The sequence below is a fragment of the Nasonia vitripennis genome, chromosome 5, assembly GCF_009193385.2.
Source record: "Nasonia vitripennis strain AsymCx chromosome 5, Nvit_psr_1.1, whole genome shotgun sequence".
NCBI classification, from domain to species: Eukaryota; Metazoa; Arthropoda; class Insecta; order Hymenoptera; family Pteromalidae; genus Nasonia; species Nasonia vitripennis.
The window spans coordinates 5,373,628-5,394,658 of record NC_045761.1 but is presented as its reverse complement, the minus strand read 5'-3'; the positions used below and the strand labels follow the sequence as shown (position 1 = coordinate 5,394,658).

The window sequence follows — 21,031 nt, the reverse complement described above, 5'->3', positions numbered from 1 at the left end:
TCTCGCTGCGCGCTGCAACGTCGACTCGACGACGAAAGGAACGAAATTAAACGTCGCTCTCGGCGCAATCGAACTTTCGGGCGCAATTTCGGAAGCGGGCCGCCTATCTCGTCCCGGCGGCCGGGCAGAGCTGCGAAGACAGGCACAAAAAGATCCGCGCGCGGAGATAGAGAGAAAGAGAGCGAATGGAAGAAGAAGCAGCCACGTCACGGAATCAGAATCGCAATCAGCGCGCGAACGCGCCGGAGAACAAAGACTCGCGCTCGCGCGCGATGGGAGCCGTTTTCTTCTTCGCTTATATTATCTACTCCGCTTCTTCCGTCCGCCGGCGTTTTCCCTTTTCCTTCCTTTGTCATTACGCGATTGTTATTATTACGGCTCCTCCCGGCCGGCAAGTTTCTTTTGTTCCAGCCCCGGCAGGTGCGTCGCCGCTGATGTCTGTCGGCCGAAGTACGTTTGAGAATCCGTATCTGGCGCGATTCGGGAGCTGACTTAATCCCTGACGCTCGCTCGGGAACTTAAGCGTCCGAGAGAGGGAGAGCGAGCGGTAAAATGAAGCGTCGTGCGGTTGCAGCGCTCTTCCGTGTGGTTTTGCACCGCAGAGAGATAGGCGAACGAGGCGCGCGTTGTCACGAGACTCGAGTCGTCCCGGGAATATGCGACGTGTATCCTTTAATCAAGCGGAGTGTGCGGTGACGGCTGTGCCACTCTCACACGCTGCGTGTAAGAATAGCATATAATATGCAAGAGGAGCGAACGCCGCTGAGGAGTATTTTGAAATAACTCAGTTTCGTTGGTTATTCCGGATTCGACGTGTATTAAATTTTCAACGCGTTTAATGCGTTTTGCGAGAGAGCGTAAACAGAAAAAGCATCAGAGTATCGAGTTCGGCGATATACTTCGAATTTTGCGAGGCAAAAACACATCCCCGCGCGAGAGAGATAACGACGTTTAAAAATTCGCGTATCGATGCTATGCGGTGGCACTCGCTCGAATATTTACGCTCGCGTATATATAAACGAAATTCACGAGCGAGTGGACACGAATAAAAAAGCGAGTAGATCGGCGCTCGATGATAGTGTATTGCAGCAGCTGCTGGACTGCAGCACACGTATATAGGTATATAATAACCAATGCGACCGAGCTGACATCGATATTTTTCAACTCTCTTTTTCTCTCTCACGAGAGGGAGAGAGGGTGAGGTGATTGTGATTTGTAGCAGGGCGCGGTGACGCGAAATCGTCCGACCGCGTCGCGCTATCTCGTTACGCGATTCAGCGCGCAGTGCTCCTCGCTGCGAGCGCGTTCCTCGTAAACCAATCGAGCTTGCATGATTTTTTACGTCGAGCTTGACAGCCCGCCCGCCGCTCTACAGATGTATACGCGTTATGGAGATGATTATGAATTCATCGTGGAAACTTGGCGATATCCAGCTGCGCGAGCGTTTTTCTCACTCGCGCGCTGGCGGAGGTCAAAAGGTGACGAGGTAGAAAGTTCTTTTTAACGCCACTTATAATGCTCATCGGTCAAACGTTTAAATTAAATCATCTTAAATTAATTCAGGCGCATGCATTAATTCGAGCATTTGGAATATTATATATTTCATATATATTTCAATCGAACGCAATTTGATTTATAATTATAGAATAATAGACCTAATAAAACGTAATTAAGGTGCACACTCTATTGGCCTTTCTCCCTCCGAGACACACTCCGTGTGTATACACGCGCTAAGCTCCTATATGTACCTGTACACGTGCATATATATAACTTGAGGATTTAGCACCAATGACCGAGGGCAAAAAAAGAACGTAGCTACCAGCGGGGGCTGATAAAAGAAAGCTCTCGCGGCGCGTACAGGATAATAAAGCGCGAGAGTCACGCGAAGCTCCGGTCTAATTACGCTACCTTTATTATACTGGTCGCGTGAAAGAGAGAGAAAATCGCGTCGCGATAGAAAGCGAGGTGTCTCGGCTGTATTTTATCTTCGCCTCAATTAATTTCCTCGCGGCCGATAATCGACGCTTTCCATTACACGATATCATGCTCGCGTTCATACAATTCAAACGGTTCATCCAGCTCGCGAATCAAATTTTAAAAGTGAACTAAGCGTTACACCGAGTTTAAAATCAGCGTAGAAACAGTGTAACGTAGTAGTGAATAAATAAATCGGTCGAAATGAAGGGCCTGGGCAAGAAAGTCAAGGCGTTATCTCTTTCCTTCGCGCTTCTCGTCGAGACAGGCTCGGGGCGCGTCCGGAAATAAGCGGAAGCGATGAATTATTGATGCCTTCATTATCGGCCCTTTTCCACCCTCTCGTTTATACACACACGCGCGCGCGTGCTCGCGCTCGTCTCCACACCGGCGCTTTCAATTCTCCCATCAGTGGCGCTGTGCAGCGCAGGCCAGACACGCGAGGAAAAATCGATGCGTCGTTAAACGGATTACTTTTTTCGTGGTATACCTACTACCCCGTGGTCTCTCGTCTCTGCGCACAATACATATACGTATACGCTACTTCAAGAGAGTCATTATAACGTCGGAGAGAAGACACGCTTCGCGCAAAGAGCTATAATTAAACATACATTCAAACGGAGAGAGAAGTAAGCAGAACTTTTTAAAAAGGATTTAGCGATTTTCTTCAGCTCGGCCGAGCTGATTATCATACACATTTCGCAAGAAGAAGAGAGGAGAGCTAGCTGGCGAAGGAGAAAAAACTTTTTCTTCTTCTCTCAACCGACGCCGCCGCCGCCGCCATGTCTTATTCATCAGCTACGCGAGTTTTCCTCCTCCTCCTTTTATATTTGCGGGGAAAGCTTCATAATTCCATCTCAAAGAGAATTCCGCGCGAGCGAGGCGGCAGCGCAACACGCCGGCCCCAAAGAACAAAGATTCCTCGTCTCTGCCTCGGCCCTGGATTTTCGCCGCTGAACATCACGGAATTAATGAGCGCGCAGCCGCGTATAAGAGAAAGAATTCTCTCGGCGAATAGAATCGATGTATACGTATACGGGCCGTGTGTACAGGGGGAATCAAGATAAATCCCCGAAACAAAGGGAAAAAACGAACGACGACGTATTCGCCGAGGCTATCGGCGTAATTTTTCAGAGCGAGAGATACGTGCGCGGATTCCGCTATCGCATTTGCCTACTGCGCGCCTCGTCTCGCGGCGGCACGTGCCGCCCGCTGTTTGCTCGTGTCTCGGAGAGCGCACGCAGTGCAGGCGCGCGCGGAGATTTTGTTTGACGAGACCTGCACTCGCGCGCTCTCTCTGCGTTCGGAAAACGCGCAGTCGTGTATCTGCTCTGCTGCAGCGCTGAAGCGTCTATTCTATACTGGGATAATTAGCTGCACTATGTACTCGCTAAAAGCGTTCGGAAGACACTGTGCAGCATCCGGTGCTGGTTATACTATTATTCAGAGGTGCCGGCGTCTAATCGAATAATACGGCTGCGCGAGCTAGGCTGAAAAAAAGCTCCGAGTGCACAGCATATTGCTGGACCGCGGGATCGCATTAATCCGGGCTGAGCGCTATTTTGCTCCCTTTTTTTTTAACGAAGCCGCTAGGTCCTTTGTGTGGACGTCGGTTGAGAGAAGCTTTTTCAGCGGAGTAAAAAACGCTTCGCGTATTGATCAACAGCAGCAATCGTTTCGCGCGGCCCGCAGGAAAAAAAAGATAAACCGAGAGAGAGAGAGAGAGGGAGTAAAGCGCTTGGTCTCTATCTCCAGCTCCCCTGTGCCCAGTGGCAGTGCACTGCGGTGGGAAAAATCGGGCGCGCGCGCCGATATCCGCGCGGCGTTATAACTCATCGCGCCGCGGATTAACTGGCGCGCAAAAAAATTGCCGGCAGAACGATAATGGACATTTCGAAAAAGAAGCTCGCTTTTTCGTTCGCCAGCCATACGGGAGCTATAACGCCGAGAGCGAAGACAGCCTCGGGCTAAACGACGACGACGACGACGGGGCTATAAGCATACACGTATATAGCTTAGCGCGTGTCTCGGGCCAAGGCGAAGAGAGAGAGTGAGCCGATCTAGCCGTACAAGTTGCAGGCCGAGCGCTGCATGGCGACGAAGGCGACGCGATAGAGGGGCGGCGCTTTTTACGCCCGGCGATAAGTGAATGACCGGTCAGAGCCGCCTGCCTCTCACTATTATGTGTGTGTACACCTATACAGCTGTATATACGCGTCCGTTCGCCGCGAGTCTCGCGTATACATATATCTCGTCGTCGGGACTAGTTTGCCTCCTGCCTACCTGCCGGGCGTGAACGAGGGTACCTGTTCGCTCATACGCAGGAGAGAAATTTCATTCGGACTTATTTTCAGCTCGTCGCTTAGCTCTGATGTGCGTCATACGTGTGTGCGTGAGCGAGACGCCGATGATGGCGCGACGAAATACGTACACGATGTAACACACGCTGCAACATCAACGCGCCCGCGCGGATTTCGATAAGACACGCGAATGAGTTATTAGGCGAGCGAGCGGGGGAAATTTGAGCGAACACGAAGGCTTTAGTAGAATTGCACGATTATTTTTTTTTTCGCCGTGCGATTATGCGAGCTCGAGGACTTTTTTGGCGAGTGTATACACGATTACACGATCGAGTGTGTGATAGCAATGCGAAATTCGTCGTCTGGTCGCGAAATCATGCATAATCAGTCGCGACGCGCATACTTGAGCAGCCGATCAAGAGCTTCGGGCGATATCGACCAAGGCCCGGCGAGTTAAGCCGAGCTCGCCGTCTACGCATCATTTATTCACGGGGAACAAAGCCAACCGCGCGCCGGAAGAAAGTGTCTCTCTGCAGGGGGCGTTTTTCACGGGATTTAGCGCAGCTCCGCAGCGGCTAATTAGCCCCAGGGTCGCGTCACGAGGGATAGCAAAGTGGCTTCCTGCCGTACACCTATACGACTATAGTCGACATATATGCTGAAAGACGATCTTTCGGCTTTTTCGCATAACAGCGTATACGCATACGAGCAGCCATCGCAAATAGAAGAGCTGGAAACGAGGGTAAGATTGTCTCAGCGAGACAAGCGCTGCAGCTGATATATGAATGAGAATATATGCGCGCGCGCGAGTCATTCCGTTATTCCGAATTCACGAGGCCAAGTCTATGTACACACACACACACACACACACACACACACACACACACTGCACACGCGGGTCGCGGATCGGAAAGGTTTAATTTTCCGCTTGGATCGCAGCGAGGGAAGAAACTCAGTGTGTCTATGTGCGTGCGAAAGTCGTTTGTATTTCCACACACAACTGCGCCAGCGGGACACACTTGTGTATGTACTGTTAGGCGTGTGAGATTTTCCGCCGAGATAGTGACTATGTACTATCTGCGATGTTCGTTGTTACGATTCCAAACTATGGCAAAACCTTCTCTAGCCCTCGGATGTTATTCCAAAAAGTGCCGCGGGAAATTAATCCAAGAACTGCAGCGCGTTGTCGTCCTCGGCTTTTTTTTACCGCAAGCCGAGGCTGCAGCGTTAATTAATTAGACGAGTCGGCTTTTTGTATATCGGGTTTACGTGCAGCAGCAACAGCGACGAGCTGCTGCGGAGAAACGGTGCATAGTTTCTCGCGCGCAAAAAAATGTCCCAGCTCGAGCCCTCGGGCTGTACACTGTAGCGCTCGCGCGAGGAATGCTGTACACCTGTACAAGCGTTATTCGCTCGCGGAGACATTTTTGCGCGGTCGCGGTTAAGCGTTAACTCTCGCTCAAGCTCTCGCAAGCTCTTATATCCAGCTCCGGTGCTAGAGGGAATTCGATGAAGCATTGGAAAGAGTCGTGTGCGCACGCGGAATGCTGGTTTTAGCTTGCGATCGGGATCATACTGAATGATTGATTGGCGCCGAGATGGGCGATGGCTTGATTTCTCATTCATGCCAAGCGACGAGCTAAAAGTGTTCGGATATCGATCGGATTTTTTCCCGAAAGATCCTCGGCGGTCATTAGTCTCCCCGTTACGTGTATGCATAAACCTATGTTTAGAAAACGCTAATAGGACACAATCGCGTCGCGGCCAGTTACTCCTTCTCCCGTACGTACATCCAGCAGGTGTACACGTATACCTGCATACGAGCGCGCTTAGTGCAGGACAGCCTATATAGAGGAGAGTCAAGTGCAGCAACGAACAGTCATGCGAAGTTGAGACTAGAGGGGGAGAGAGAGAGAGAGAGAGAGAGAGAGAGAGAGAGAGAGAGAGAGAGAGAGAGAGAGAGAGAGAGAGAGAGAGAGAGGAATAGATAGATAGGTAGAAGCTTGGCTGCAGCAGCGACGCTCTCCAGACCGTTACTTTGGCCCGCTATGCTCTCGCAGCTAGTTGCATTCCGGAGCCGCGCGCGCGGGGCTATATACGCGAGCGCAGAAAAGCGATAAGGAAGAGGAGCCCCGGCTATGCGCTTCCGCTTTCTCTCCGCGCGTATACCCGTGCAGCCGCTGCAGCGAGGAATTCGCGCCGTTGAAAAAGTGTATTAGCGAGTGTCTATGTGCAGTGTGTGTATGTGTGTGTGGGTATACACCGCGCGGAGACGGCATGAAGAATCGCCGGGATGTTCGCTGGTGGCCGGGAAAAAATCGATTTTTTTTTCAACCATGCACCGAGTGTATTATACTCGCGAGGGGTTCATTTGAACGGTATGCCGTTAATGATGAAGCGCGGCTGCATTTTTCACCGCGAGTTCTCTTCCTGTAGCCGACGCGCCAAAGATTGAAACCAGAGCGTCGAGTTTGTTGGGGGAAAAAAGGGAAGGATGGGAAAAAAAGCTCTCGGCCGTCGATGGAGAGAGCTTGCGCTTTTTTACGCGATTTCACACAGCTGTCCTCCCCTTTGTGTAGTCCGATTCCGCCACTTTAGTCCGAGAGCATTTTTTTCGTACTCCGAATATAGGACGAGATAAAGGGGCATCAGAGAATCATGAGAGCGATCGCGCAAGCGCGTCGTCACGCGAAGGGCTGCTGGAGCGCAGCGAAAAACGGCCAGTAGTGCACGAGGAAATCCATTATTACGGCAGAGGAGACCTCTCAGAAATCGGCTTCCGCGAGCATGTTTACAGAGAATTCGTTGCGGTGGTGGACTACTCCCTTCGCTCTCTGGAAAATGTTTCCCTGAAAACTCGTTGGCTGCGGAGTACAAGCTTTTTCATACTGCATGAATAAAGCAGCGCGCGTTTCTCCGAAAATTCCCGCGTTGCGATCATCCCCCGAACTTCTCGCCAGATTCGTTATGTAGCCCGATGGGCCGCGCGCGTCTTTGCGCGATTTCCGGCATCGCGAAAACGTGACCGACCCTCTAATTGCCTCTACGCGGTGGCGGCGATATATAACTTCAGCCGGTGTACATGCCTCGTTATAACCGAGACTCGCCGTATATAACGGAGGCGCGCATTATCAGTAGCTGCAGCACAGCGAGAGCCGCTGGAATTCCGCGAGAGGTACATAACGGAGCTCCATCCTTTACACAGCGCCACGCGCGATATGGCATTCGCCTTTTTGATCGCCTCTGATGTATGTGTCCCTAATACAGTTAACGAGCGCTTAAAGGCTCAGCGGCTGTTTTTCGATTTCAATTACACACCGCCTCGGGCATGAAAAAAGGGTTTTCACAGCAGCCTCATGATTCGGCCATCCGCAGCGCTCGGAGCGTCAATAAAACCTTAATTTTTCATGAAAATCTAAAAGCACACAACGACATGCAGACGTACACGAGGGCGAATCTCGGGCGTCATACATCATGGTTCGAATTTTTTTTTTAACGCCGCAACATCTCCGACGAACACTCGCGCGGCGAATCGGGCCGTAATCGCTGGCTCGATTTATCATCAAACGGCGCGCGCGCCGATAAAAAAATCGTTCGCGTATACACGAGCGCTGAAAAGTCGAATCCGATACACGGAAGCTGACCGCAGAAATATTGAGTGTAACTGCGGTGGGGTGAGCTGGATATCGTTGCCGCGCGCGCGTTTCATATTCCGCTTTACTTTTTTTTTGCCCTCCCCCTCAGCGTCATTTTTGTTGGCCCCGCGCGAGTTTGGCGACAGAAAGCCATTTGTTATACACACGGCGGCGGCCGACGCGGCGGAAGAAATAATTTCATCAGGCTAATATCGGGAAAAGGTGGATGTTAAGCGACAGACACGCGAAATAGCCGCGGACTTCGGGGCTTTTTTTTGACGTAAATAAATGACCCGCCAACGGAGAGACGTGACCTGGTGGACAGCTAAAGTGGTTCAGGTAATTTTGTTGCTTTTCAATTGGGTGAGAGAGAAGCTTTTTTAAAATTCGCCGAGATGGTGTGCACTATTGCCCGCGCGTATAATTCCGTATGAATCGAGTCGACGGATATTTGCGGTATATTTATACGAGCATAAATTAATAAAAGTATGATACGAGCCCGCGCGGGACGGGGAAAAATTTCTTACTTTACGGGCCAAAGTTTACGGTCCGGGTAATAAGTTTTTAATGCCCTGCCGCAACCCTTAATGACCATCAGCGCGATAAGTTGGCCCCGTTATTCCGGTCCATCAAAGAGCTCAAAGTCGCCTCTCTCGTCCTCGCTCTCGCTCCGGCGTATTAAGCTCGATTTCAGTCTATTTCGAAATCCGCAGCTCCCCCCTAATTTAACTTAATTTGATGCAATTTAAACGGCCATTACGCACTCCCTCGTCTTCCGCCACTGATTCCGATCCCTCAGCATGCGCAAAGAAAGTTTTTTTAATCCTATAATGTATAAGCTCGAATTCTGAAGGCTTCGTTAGAGCAAAAGCCCGCGATTCTTAATAACGCGCTGCACACAACAAAGCGGAACAATGAACGCGCGCACACTCGGCAGTCCATACACCGGGCGTCGACGTCGTGGTACATACATAAAGGAAGAAAATCGACGACAGCCTTATAGCGACTCTCGTAAAGCTACGGCGCTGTATTCCCTTTAATAAGAAGCGAGAGGGAGAGAGCTGCAGCGCGAGACAAAAAAGGACAGGCCGCTGCAGCAGCGGAGACAATCGTTTTGACTTAACGACTCCGCGCGCGCCAGCAATAAAGAAGCGCCCGGCGCTCATTATTATCGGCGTGAGAGAATATCCGCGAAGGAATTCGATCGCTGCTATAGCTATGTATATAGTATACACGTCGGTCGTTAGCAAGGAGTAATCCTCGGATCGGCACGCGCTACCACTGCTGCTGCCCGGTCCTTTGCATCTCTCTACGGATAGCCGCTTGCACTCTACGTGCGCTAGCCCCAAGTTTCGCCGAAGGAAAAGAAAGAAAGAGAGACCCTTTAAACTTTCTTCTTCTACTTCTTTCGAGGCAGCCTGAGAAAGAAAGAGCAAGTTCGACTTTGAAGTTTGATTAGCGCGCGCGAAAACTTTTTCCGGCTCTGCAGCGCCTATGATATATATATATATATATATATATATATATATATATATATATATATATATATTATATATATATATATATATATTATATATATATATATATATATATATATATATATATATATATATATATATATATATATATATATATATATATATATATATATATATATATACACACACACACACACACACACACGAAAAAAGGAAGGGTGTATATATATATCTCACCCCCTTCCTTTTTCGTTCGATAATAACTACAATTTGGAAAATCACCCTCCCTCCTGTACAGGTGTGCGGGCTGTACAGCTGCTAAAAGTTTTTTACGCGGTCGAACGCCGCGCTAAAAGTGTGATTGACAACGCTGGCCTGGATGCAGTATATACGTTATATATATATATACGCGTGTGCGCGAGGGTAGAGGTGAGGGATGCGCTATACCGCTGCAGCTACATCAGCTTCCGTAAAGTTTCTCATTCCGGGGAAGAATGTAAAAGTCGCGTTTGCGCGCGCGGGACGAGGAATGAGGGAAGCCGACTAAAACGTTATACAGAAGAAGGAACTTGCCTCATGCAAATTTGAATATTTGGGTCACTCGATTATAATTTAAAATACGCGCGATCCTGCGAGAGGCTATAAGTGCTTCGCAAAGAGGATAAATCCGTATAAGCGCGTACGTATAACTTTGCAGTCATCGCGTTACATATTATCTCGTAACTAACCGCGCGCACTACATATACACAGCTCATTGCAACCGAGCAATTAGCGAAACAAGCGCGCATCGGAGCGGCAATTATCCACGATTGAGGCTAATTATACACTCGAGTAGTGTACGTACGGGGGAGATCGATGCAATCCGCAGTTCTTCGACGTATACGCAAAACCGCCGGATTTTCAGTCCCTCCCCGCATCGGAGCAAATATATATGTAGATAAGAAATAAGAAATAAGAATATGTATGTCCACTCACCTGATCCGCTATCTCCGTGAGGTCGTGCAGGCTTATGTTGTAGATGGCGTTCCTGCAACGAGAAAGGACAGCAGCCACGTGAAAAGGTGCAAAATACACAAAGCGTGCAGCATATAACAACGGGGGCAAATGGATGCGCGAGGCGAAAGAGGATTAGCCTGCGCTGCAGGCTCGAGACGTCGCATGAATTTGTAAATATACGCTTATTTCCCTACTCGCACGCGATATAACGTAAAACACGCGATAATGCATTTCGCCTTGCCTGCGACAACGCAGGTATAATTAATAAAAGTGCGCAGCCGCCGCATAGTTCACGTGTACGCATACGAGCTCTCGGATTTGTTTACCAGCGGCGAGCGTTTAATTGTAACGCGCCGAGTAAAGCAAACACTTGCCCCGCCAGCTGAGCTGAAATAGCTGTAAACAGCGCGTGTATACTCGTTGACGAATAGCCCCCCCCCCTTCTCTCCATCCTATAACGTGATTTCAGTTGCCGCGCGAGCTTTTTCAAAGTTGAGCGGGCGATTTAAATTAATTTCGAGTACTTATTCAGATCGATCAACTCGCCGAGCGTGTTAATGACTCTTTTGGGGACGAAGCTGCTGCACACACACGCGTTATTTAATTACGCCATTAAGCAAATGCATTTCCGTACGCGCATTAAAAGTTCGAGCGAATGAATTTCGCGTGCAGAGTGTATAATTCATTCCCCGGGAATGACACGCTATAAATGTGTACTCTGAAACACTGCGCATGTATAGACGACGCTGTACAGGATATACATTCCCCTTTTAAAAAGGATATACAGCACAATCGCGATATCACGCGAATATTCGCGTCGCAGCCGCAGATTCGGATCTGTAATACATTACACACACGCGCGCGCGCGTCTCAGAAGTATGAATCACACAGTGTGTATAGTGGTGTATAAATACAGAAAGTTGCTTCCTACTCCGCCGCCGCGACATTAATAAAGCGATTACACGCGGCGACCATTACTTTGTTCTACGGCTTTCCTATATCGATCTTACGCGCAGAGCTGATGGGAACAGACGGCGATAAACGCAGGAGAGATCGACTTTTCTCGTCTGTTTACGAGGGCGCGGAGACCACTCGAATATCCGTCACGGTTGTATATAAACACGAGGAAACCGTCGGAGAGGGGAAAACGCGCGCCGCGCGCGAGATATACAACTTAATTTAGGGCGGTCCCGAGAAAGCGCCGGCCGGCCGACGAGCTGCTGTGTAAGGACATTAGTTCGGGCTGTATACTAATGCCACGTGGTCGCGGGCGGCGAATTTCTCCCTCTCTCGCTCTGCTGCTGCAGCAAGGGCGAATTTACACGATAACGAGCCGTCTAATAGCTGTATACACCAAGACTGCTGCTGCTGCTACTGCTGGCGCATAACTTTGGGAAACGCGCGTATATATGCGCTGCAGCCGAGCCCGCGATGTACATTGCGAGACGCCTGCTTACTGCTGGGGATATAATATGCGAGCGTATATACGGCTCCTCCCCAAGGAAGGCCCGGGCCAAAGCTCCGTGTATACATATATATCTATGTATACATTCTCCGCAGCCAGCGTGCGCGATGGGAATTATAGTATTTCCGCGTGTCATGTATAACAGGGCTACGGCGCAGGGATTCGTGTGCGCGCGGTATGGAGGGAAAAACGAGAGAGACTTGTGGGCTGCGCCAAGATTCGTTGTATATTATTATATCTCGCTCACATCGTCAACGCGTCAATTATCACGGGAAAATTCGAGTAAAGCCGGACAAAGTTTATAATTTATCGGAGCGACGCGTACACGCACACGCACCGGGACAATAATCGGCGCAAACAAAGGCGCGCGGAGCCGGAAAAAGCCGAATCCCGATGATAAATCTCGCAACAAGTGCACGCGGCAGCGGTACGACAACGCGAATAATTCCAGCTGTTGAACACACACGCACACACACACACACAGACAAGCTCGTACAAATAAGGGTGAACCGCAGCGCGCGAAAATCCATAATCGCGCGGCAAAGCTCGCAAGCGCACACACAGAGCAAGAGAGAGCTTGCACGCACGAGGCGGCCGCGGCGAGAGGAAAAAGCAACTCTCGAGTGCTTTACAGCGCGTTTAAGGGATGATAAAGCACGCGAGAGCGGAGGTAAAAAAAGCGCGGGAATTCATGGCGGCGGTACACAGCCCGGTACAAAGCGAAACTTTTGCTTTGCGCGCGGATATTCACGCGCAAGCAAGCACAGCTTCCAGTCCGACTTGCCTACGCGGCGGAAAAGATAGTTATAGGCTGCGCCTTTCTCTCTCCCGAGCAAACTTTAGCGCTAATAAACATATATACCCCGCGCGCGCTGGAGAATTGTAAACAGATACATACACACACACACACACAAATACACACATATATATATATATATATATATATATATATATATATATATATATATATATATATATATATATATATATATATATATATATATATATATATAATATATATATATATATATATATATATATATATATATATATATATATATATATATATAAGGGCGTAAGGGATTTCTCGCTACTTCTCAGTACGCGGATTGAGCTCGGATGCGTTTACTTGCGCACATGGGGGTACGTAGCGCGTTAATTCGCACGACGGCAGTAATGTAAAATCACGGCTAATTACGAGTTTTGATCCCAGCTCGGCTGGCGACTTTTCTTCGGAATCATCGCGTTCCCGGAGAGAACTCGGTCAGCGCAATCAACATTTCCAGCCGAACGAGCGAAATGTTTTTTATCGCCGACTCCCTTAACGAGACACGACGACGACGAAGGTAAGAAGAAGACGCTCCGCTGTTACACACACACACACACACACGCAGGTAAGTCCGCATGCGTTGTGTATTGTTATACGTATAGGAGGACGAACGACGAAACTAGTTTGTCATTCCGCTGGCAATTTTGGCTGTAATTGTTCGCTCTCTATCTCCGCGCGCGATGTGCTGTATACACTCGGGCCCGAATTATTATAGTCAATTTCGCGTAGCCTCCGAAATAAAGTTACGCCGGATAATTGGGAGATAAATAGGCGCCGTTGTCGCGTAGCAGCAGCAGCAGCAGCAGCGGCAGAGAAGAGAGAGAGACTCCATTAGTTTAATTTTCTTTGTGCGAGTGCCGCGCGCGCGACAATTAGGCTAATGACGTTTCGCGCAAGTGCAAAACGCGAAAAGCGCAGTGGCACATAGTGTATTGCACACTCGTTATGTTGACTGAGTGTCGTCGTCATTGCCGCCGCTAATTGGATTGTGAGGCAATTTTTTTTCTCTCTCTTCGTTTTTAACTCTCTACGCTCGCGCGGGCGCATTATGTTAAGAAAAAACGTTTAGATTCCTGCGGGCGAGCGCGGGTTTACCGGAGAGACCGGCGAAAAAGGCAAGTGGGTCAACTTTTGTTCGAGTTCGTTTGTTTGTTTTTTCAATTTTTTAGAAATACAACATTTTGCGCAAGAGAACTTCGTTAAAAAAAAGAGAGAATTATATTCGAAAGAATAGAAGGTGAAACAATCCATCCGTGTCACGACGAACCAAAGCCGGAAAAAAGAAAATTCGACTTCGCGCCCTACTCATTTAGCAAATCCTCTACAAACGCTCGCCGTGGTTCGGCACGACGGCGGAAAATCGATAACGCGGCCGCGCGTCCAGTCCCGCGACGAGAGCTATCTTACGAGTTTCTCATTCAGCTTCCAGTGTGTACAGCTATATTGCTCTCTATAGTCGCGGAGCAGCTAGAGAGAGAGAGAGAGAGAGAGAGAGAGAGAGAGAGAGAGAGAGAGAGAGAGAGAGAGAGAGAGAGAGAGAGAGAGAGGGAGAGAGAGAAAGCAACAAGTGCTGCCCGCGCGCGTCAATCGCAGTGATCCAGTTCCGCGGAGCGTTGATACACAGTTGCGGGGGTGTGTGTATAAAGGCGCGCCGAATGAAACTTGCAAGTTTTTGATGCTACACAGCGGAGACTCGCTCCCGCCTTTGTGCGTCGACGGCAATAATGGCGATGTCGTCGGCTGGAAGGAACTTTGCTATTCGAAGAGATGATTACGCTGTCGAGGGGGCTGTCTTATTATTTCGGTATCGCGGGTTTCTATATCATATCAAAGTATTTTCGTGCATCCGATATGACAGAATGGTTTCCATTTAAAGTTCGCATCGACTCGTTGATTCCCGACCCACTTCTCTTCTCTGTGTGTGTGCTGTGTATAGGGTTACAACGGAAACTTTATTCAGCGTAGCGAAAAGAAACGCGGAGAAAATACAGGCAAGCCCGAGACCACAGAGAGCCGCACGGCTCTAAAGAAAATGAAAGGTCGATCCAATTCGTAGGTAGAGGGAGGTGTATGGACGCAGACTCGTATACATTACCTTGCGCCAATCAGGATAAAAGTGGAAGAACGCTCGAGCAGCTTAAAGTGCTCCACGTGGCTCTCGTTGCCGAGGAAGCGCTGGCCGATCACCTCGCCTGAAACAGAAAACGAAACGTTACACATGCGCACCTACATAAACCTTGCCGCGATGTGTTTGCCGCACAGGAGCGGCGGGAAAATTGAAAATTTCCACCACCACCGCCGCCGATCGATCTACTTTCGCGCGCAAAGTTTAGATTAAAAACCTTGCAAATCGTAAATTCCAGCGCTACACACAACGCATCGTTCGCCGCAAACTCGCGCAACTTAATTTTCGCCTTTTTTTCTCGCTTAGAGCTTAAACGATCGCAAACATCGGGGTCAGCTCGAGGTTACGGTATCAATCATTCAGAGCTCGATTAATCAGTCATCTCGCGCGCACGTATTGTGTCCGCGTGAATTAATCACACGCGCGAGTCGTCGAATCATTCAGGGCTCATTGATTTTTCACGCGGCTTTTCAGAACGCGCGCGTGTCAGACTAATGCGGGAATCTGCGGAAAGTGGCACTCGGCTAGTCGATTTCTCAGTTATACGCGGAGAAATTCAATTAGCTAAAACTGCAGATGTCCCCGGCTCTTTTCCATTAACGATCTTGTTATAGCGCGCGCGCGCCACTCGACCAAAAGTGGGTATACACGCGGAGAATAAGTCGCTCGGACGAGTGAGTGAGAGAAAAAGCATGTTCTACTCATAGCTTTGCGACGAGTAGGAGATTTCTTTGAAAAACGGGGGATGAAAGCAGTAGCCCGGAGAGAGAGAGAGAGAGAGAGAGAGAGAGAGAGAGAGAGAGAGAGAGAGAGAGAGAGAGAGAAAAGAGGGACGAGAAAGCTCGTTCAACTTTCCGACGATTGTTCGCGGTTGAAATTGAGGTGCTATAACTCTCGGGCCGCTCGCTCGCTCGCGAGTTTTCAAATGAGAGGATGCGCCGCCAAGATTCTGCTAATTAACTCGAAGAAAATCCCGGGCGTTTCTCTCTCTCTCTCTTCCTGCCCCTCGGTGCTTCCTCATTGTTTTACAACGCCACTCGCAGAATAGCTTTCAGTCGGCCGCGCCGAGTCGTGTTATCTCTTCACGGGCGACTATACCCCGACTCGTGTTATTCGTAGAAAAAGGGAGCTCCGGCGCTTTTGTCATTGTTGTCGCGCCGCTTCTTTTGGATTATTCATAACGTCGCAGTCCCTCGGACGGAGATGATAAGATTCACCCTCGGCGGCTGCTGCGAATGCATAATAATAACGATCAAATTCACGAGCCGGAAGCTGACTAATTGGACGCGGCTCTTCTTTTTCTCGCGAGGAGAGATTACTCTTTCGATTATGAATACACCGGTATAGACTCTACTCGAATATTCAGCCGCATATGGACACACATCTCGCGCGCGGCGGCAACAACGACGACGACGAGCCGCACATTCGCGCGAGAACCGAAAACGTATCTATTGTAAAATTCTATGCATCCGAGAGGGAGAGAGCGTAGCAGTACGTGTTGTTGCGGCTGAACGTGAACTCTATACTGCAACAACGACGTTTCCGCCGTATACATACGTTCCCTATACTCTCTCCCTGAGCGCGCGAGTGCCGGCATTTCCCGCACGAGCATGCAAATTTCCGACGCAGCTCTCCGCGCGCGTATGGCTACAGTAGTAGGACGCGATCAAACGGTTTCGGATACCGCTTCGTACATACGCGATCTTTTCGCGTATATAACACGTGCAGCAGTATAAGCGCGGCGGCTGCTGTGTACACAGTTTTCGACTTTGTATATACATGGCGCGGATTTCGCGCGCTTTACGAGCTATAGCTCGCGTGTGCGTCACGGAAAGGTCGCCTAAATTCGTCAGCCACCATTCTCTACCGCGGTGTGTTATAATATTAGATGGTGTGTGCTGGGCGTCCGAAAACTTTCCGAATCAAGGATCGAATCGAGGTGACGCGCGCGAAGGCTCGCGCATGAATTCTTTACGAGGCGGCCGCCGTCGCTATTCTAAAGATAAAGCGACACACACGTGTGTCGACGCTTTCGTGGGTATATCTATAACACACGTGGATCCTCCAATAATAAAGCGAGCCCGATCTGAACGCGGCAGCATCTCGGGAGAGATATACAACGGACATATTTATGCTAGACAGTCGGCTCGGCAACAACGCGGGGCCGGAGGAAAAAAATCACGACGTGCGTATAAAAAGAAGGAGACGCGCGACTCTTCGTGTTCGTTGCGCAATTCGCTCTCATGAAATTCTCAGGAGGATATCTATACGTACACGTAGAGCGCGTGTATTATACGTGCGCGAGCGAGCTCATCGCGCGGAGCTAAAAGAAAGGAGAGCGCGAGGACTTTATGAATTTTTCAGCACACCTTCGAGGCTTCAATCTGCTCGGCAGCGCGCGCTCGTGTGTGTGTGTATGTGAGTGTGTGTCTATAGGTATACGCTTCACGAGAGGACGTCCCGGAAAAAAGAAGCCGCTTGTCGTAGCTCTGCGCAGCAGCCGGGGGAAGGACTCGTCGAGCGACCTACGTCAGAGAGATGCAGTATAGGAGAGGATTCCGAGATTCCTTGACGTCGTCACTCAAGGAGCCTGTAATACGTGCGAAAGTGGGGGAGCTTTTGCGCTGCGGATAAACGTTCCTCGAGATTCTCCGGGTATACATACACCGAGTGAGGATCTCCTTTGGAATTGTCATGCGGAGGGCTCGAGTTCTTTCGTCGAGAATAGCTCGAGTGCAGTGTATAAGTAATGTCTTTTTTTCATACATAGTATGCATAGAGTAGCGACGATGAGATTTGCCATCGCTGCTGTATCGGCCTCTTTCGGTAATGAAATTGCGGGCTCATGGAAAATGCGAATTCTTAAGTAAACACGAAATCGATCAATTACCCCCGATAATTCACTGAATCGTCTCCACTCGACTCGGCGATTCGACGTCGGAGCGACAGCAGCAATTGCGATGCGAGTATATCACGTTAACAACAGTCTCGAATTATCTAACATAATCCGACGACAGCAGACGCGGTTTTAGGCGAAGCGCGATCGATACAACAGCTCGAGCTCTATATAGTCGACGATTCAAGACCGATGCGGAGAAATGAGTTTCCAGTGTGCGGCGGCGTCGCGCAACTCAATCATCAAGCGCTTCGCGCACGGAAAGGCGCCGGGGGAAAGATAAAGCCAGCGGCGGGATAAAGGCCTGGCGTTATCGCGCGCCGCTCAAATGGGTTAAGCCGGAGGGGGTTGAGGCGGCGCCGGAGCCTCTTGAAACTTCCGTGCGTTTTCTTATCTCGCGCCCGGCGCGCGAGCGAGCGCTTTTGTCCGGCCGTGCGAGCGCATTGTGCTCTCCTCTCGCGGACGCCCATGGGCTGTAAAATCCGAGAAGCTGCACGGATAGATATACACGTATAGAGGGACGGAGAGCAGTAGGCGCCACGTTTGACGGGGCTTAATTGCCGCTGCTGCTGCGTTTGCTCTGCTGCGACGGCGACCTACATTCCACTCGAGGACTACTGTGTGCGCTGCAGTGCTGCTCTGTGCGCTCGGGTTGACTCGGGCGTCTTTTTTCGCCGCGACTCGACTCTGCGTGTGTGTCTTTCTAATCTAGGTATATTACAACTCTTGGTCGGAGGCGCGCTCAATCCGAGAGGATATACAACGCGCGGGAGGTGTATGTATAGATGTAGGTATAGGGGAAAAGAGGTAGAGAGAGGGAAACCGTAAACGCCGGCGGAGAATTATAAGGTAGAAGGGCAGGGAGACAGTTGGCAGCCTGGAAGCCCCGGGTTACGGCGTGAATCATTGGGTCACGCGAGGGACCGTTGACTCTCTCTCTCTCTCTCTCTCTCTCTCTCTCTCTCTCTCTCTCTCTATATATATATATATATATATATATATATATATATATATATATGCGAGCGCGGTACCAACTGGTGCTGCTCGCTGCGAGCGAGGTAATCCGAGCGCGGCCAACACGACGAATCGTTCTTCTTCTTTTACCGTCGCCCATTTTTTCTCCCCCGGATCCGCCGCTCCGTATATATATATATATATATATATATATATATATATATATATATATATATATATATACCTATACATGTAAAACACACGAATATACGTCCATGCGACCATATGATTGCGTTCTTTTAACTATCTGTTCGACCTGGTTTCGTCCTCGCGCGGCTCGCCCATTCATCATCGCGCAGCCCCCTGTACTGCTTTTTGTTTTATACCTGCACACCTATACGTGCATACGGACACAGCGAGGCGGGCGGTTAAAGCTGTTCTTAATGAGAAGGGATTTACGACGTTTGTGTGTACGTGTGTGTGATTTGCCTGTGCACGGGATGAGAAAGCGGATATGACTACCCGCTCGCGCGCCTGTGTTTCATACATGTACCGATAAGACGTGCCGAGGCGAATATGCCCGCGCAATTATGGATCCGCGTATGCTACACGGCTTCGGGGAAAATGCAAGTGCACACGTTATGTCCGGGTATTATAAATAATCACACGCGACGCCGTTATTGTCCCACGTAAATGATTTTTGCGTAATTTACGCGCGGTAATTCCGGTCGTTAGCTTCGTTAGTCGTCAGTCTCGCTGCTGCACTGTCGTGATTGCGGCTCATCTCGCTCGCGCGCAATTCTGTACTGCCCCCATGTACGTATATTACACGCCGTGTAATTCGTTTATTTATATATAAGCGAGCTGCGCGTATCTGCAGGAAAACATCTGAAAATATCGAGAATTTTTCTCTCTCGTCTCCTCTCCGTATTATGCACTCGCTTTATGCACGAGCTCGTATTTTTTCGTTATCAAAACGCGAATTGGCACACACGCACGCGGTTAATCGAGAATTAAAAAATTTTCCCACGCGTCGTCCTTATCGGCCGGCCGGCTTTATCTCTGCTCCGTAGCGCGGGATTTATCCGATATTATGCAACGGCGGAGTAGAGGTCGTCGTCGTCGTTGTCGGGCGCCGCCGATCTTCCAGCTAGATAACAGCCTCATGGCTCCGGGACACGCGAGCTTTTCTCCCCCTCGCGTTGCGAGAAGCCGCGCGCGGCGGAGAGAGGCGTCGGCCGACTTGTGTATACGCACTTGTTAGCGGTAGTGCTTTTTTCGGCGAGGGGCGTGAAACTCACGTGTGTTGTTATGTGCGTTCGATGCTGCCGGAGCGATAGGGCCGGATTTAATGGGGTTGTTAGACATAGCCGCCGCGGTTTAATCGTGGTGGTGTGTTTAGTGATAAGCCGACGAGAGCTTTCGAACTTGGCCGTTTACATCTTTTGCATATTATGCAGCTGAATTATCATTCTTAATGGAAAAAATTATCCCCCAGCTCGTACAATTGCAAGCGAAAACTAACTTGGCAAATATATTCGACGGGGGAATTCGAGCTTCTGCGAAAGTTGAACCGCTCTGTGTTAGATACGCATATAGCAGCTGCTACTTGTGCATATCCGCCGCTAGCGGCGAAATTTGTTTCCCGCGCGAAATGCTATTCAAATTCGATGCGAGAAATAAGATAGCCTGCTTTTAGCCGCGCGGCTGATGAATTTTAGACGATATGCGTACAGTATTCCATTTTTGAAATGCGCAGCTCTACTCTCTTGACGAGGCAAAACTCGAATCTGGTTGTTAGATAATGTATACGCTGGAGCTTTTGTTTTTGTTGAGAGAGTAGACGCGATGCATTTTGCGAATGACAGAGAGAGCACAGCTTGAATATAAACAAAACTGGAGCTGCATTTCAAAATACCTACGTTACGAAAAAGATTCGCCTAACTCAATTAATCGGCAAAATCCACGACGACATTTCGCAGAGCCTCGCCAGTATATATAGCACGCGATTTTTATCGTCCATAAACATCAGGCAAGTTCATTCTATTGTGTGTACGCAACGCGCGGCAAGCTTTTAAAGGCTAAAGCATCAGCGGGCACTCGTCGATGAAACTGGATCTTCTAGCTCTCGCCTCTCCAGCTCTCTCAGTCTCTCTCTCTCTCTCTCTCTCTCTCTCTCTCTCTCGTGGATCGTCTTCTTATTCTTCAGCAGCAGTCGCGAAAAAAGTTTAATGGCTTCGCCGGGAAGTTCTCAAAGGCTGCTGTGCCCCCGGGATCGCGCATTTATAATATCCCTCGTGCGTTCGGGGAGATGAATAATCTTCGAACGCCATTGCTTTTGTTGTTGTTGTGTTCAGCGCGCGCGCTGGAATTGAACAA

General features: G+C 49.5%; 1 protein-coding gene across 4 annotated transcripts in view; it reads right to left on the bottom strand.

Annotated features, from left to right (window-relative positions):
- The window catches only part of LOC100123597 (semaphorin-1A), a 174,579-nt gene that overhangs the window by 47,151 nt on the left and 106,397 nt on the right, over positions 1-21,031 (bottom strand). For all 4 annotated transcript variants that reach the window (XM_031932025.2, XM_031932027.2, XM_031932028.2 and 1 more), the window contains exons 3-4: positions 14,773-14,869; positions 10,363-10,414 (exon numbers count right to left, since the gene is read on the bottom strand). In XM_031932025.2, coding sequence (XP_031787885.1) covers positions 10,363-10,414; positions 14,773-14,869 — 149 coding nt within the window. The remainder of the gene's footprint in view (positions 1-10,362; positions 10,415-14,772; positions 14,870-21,031) is intronic.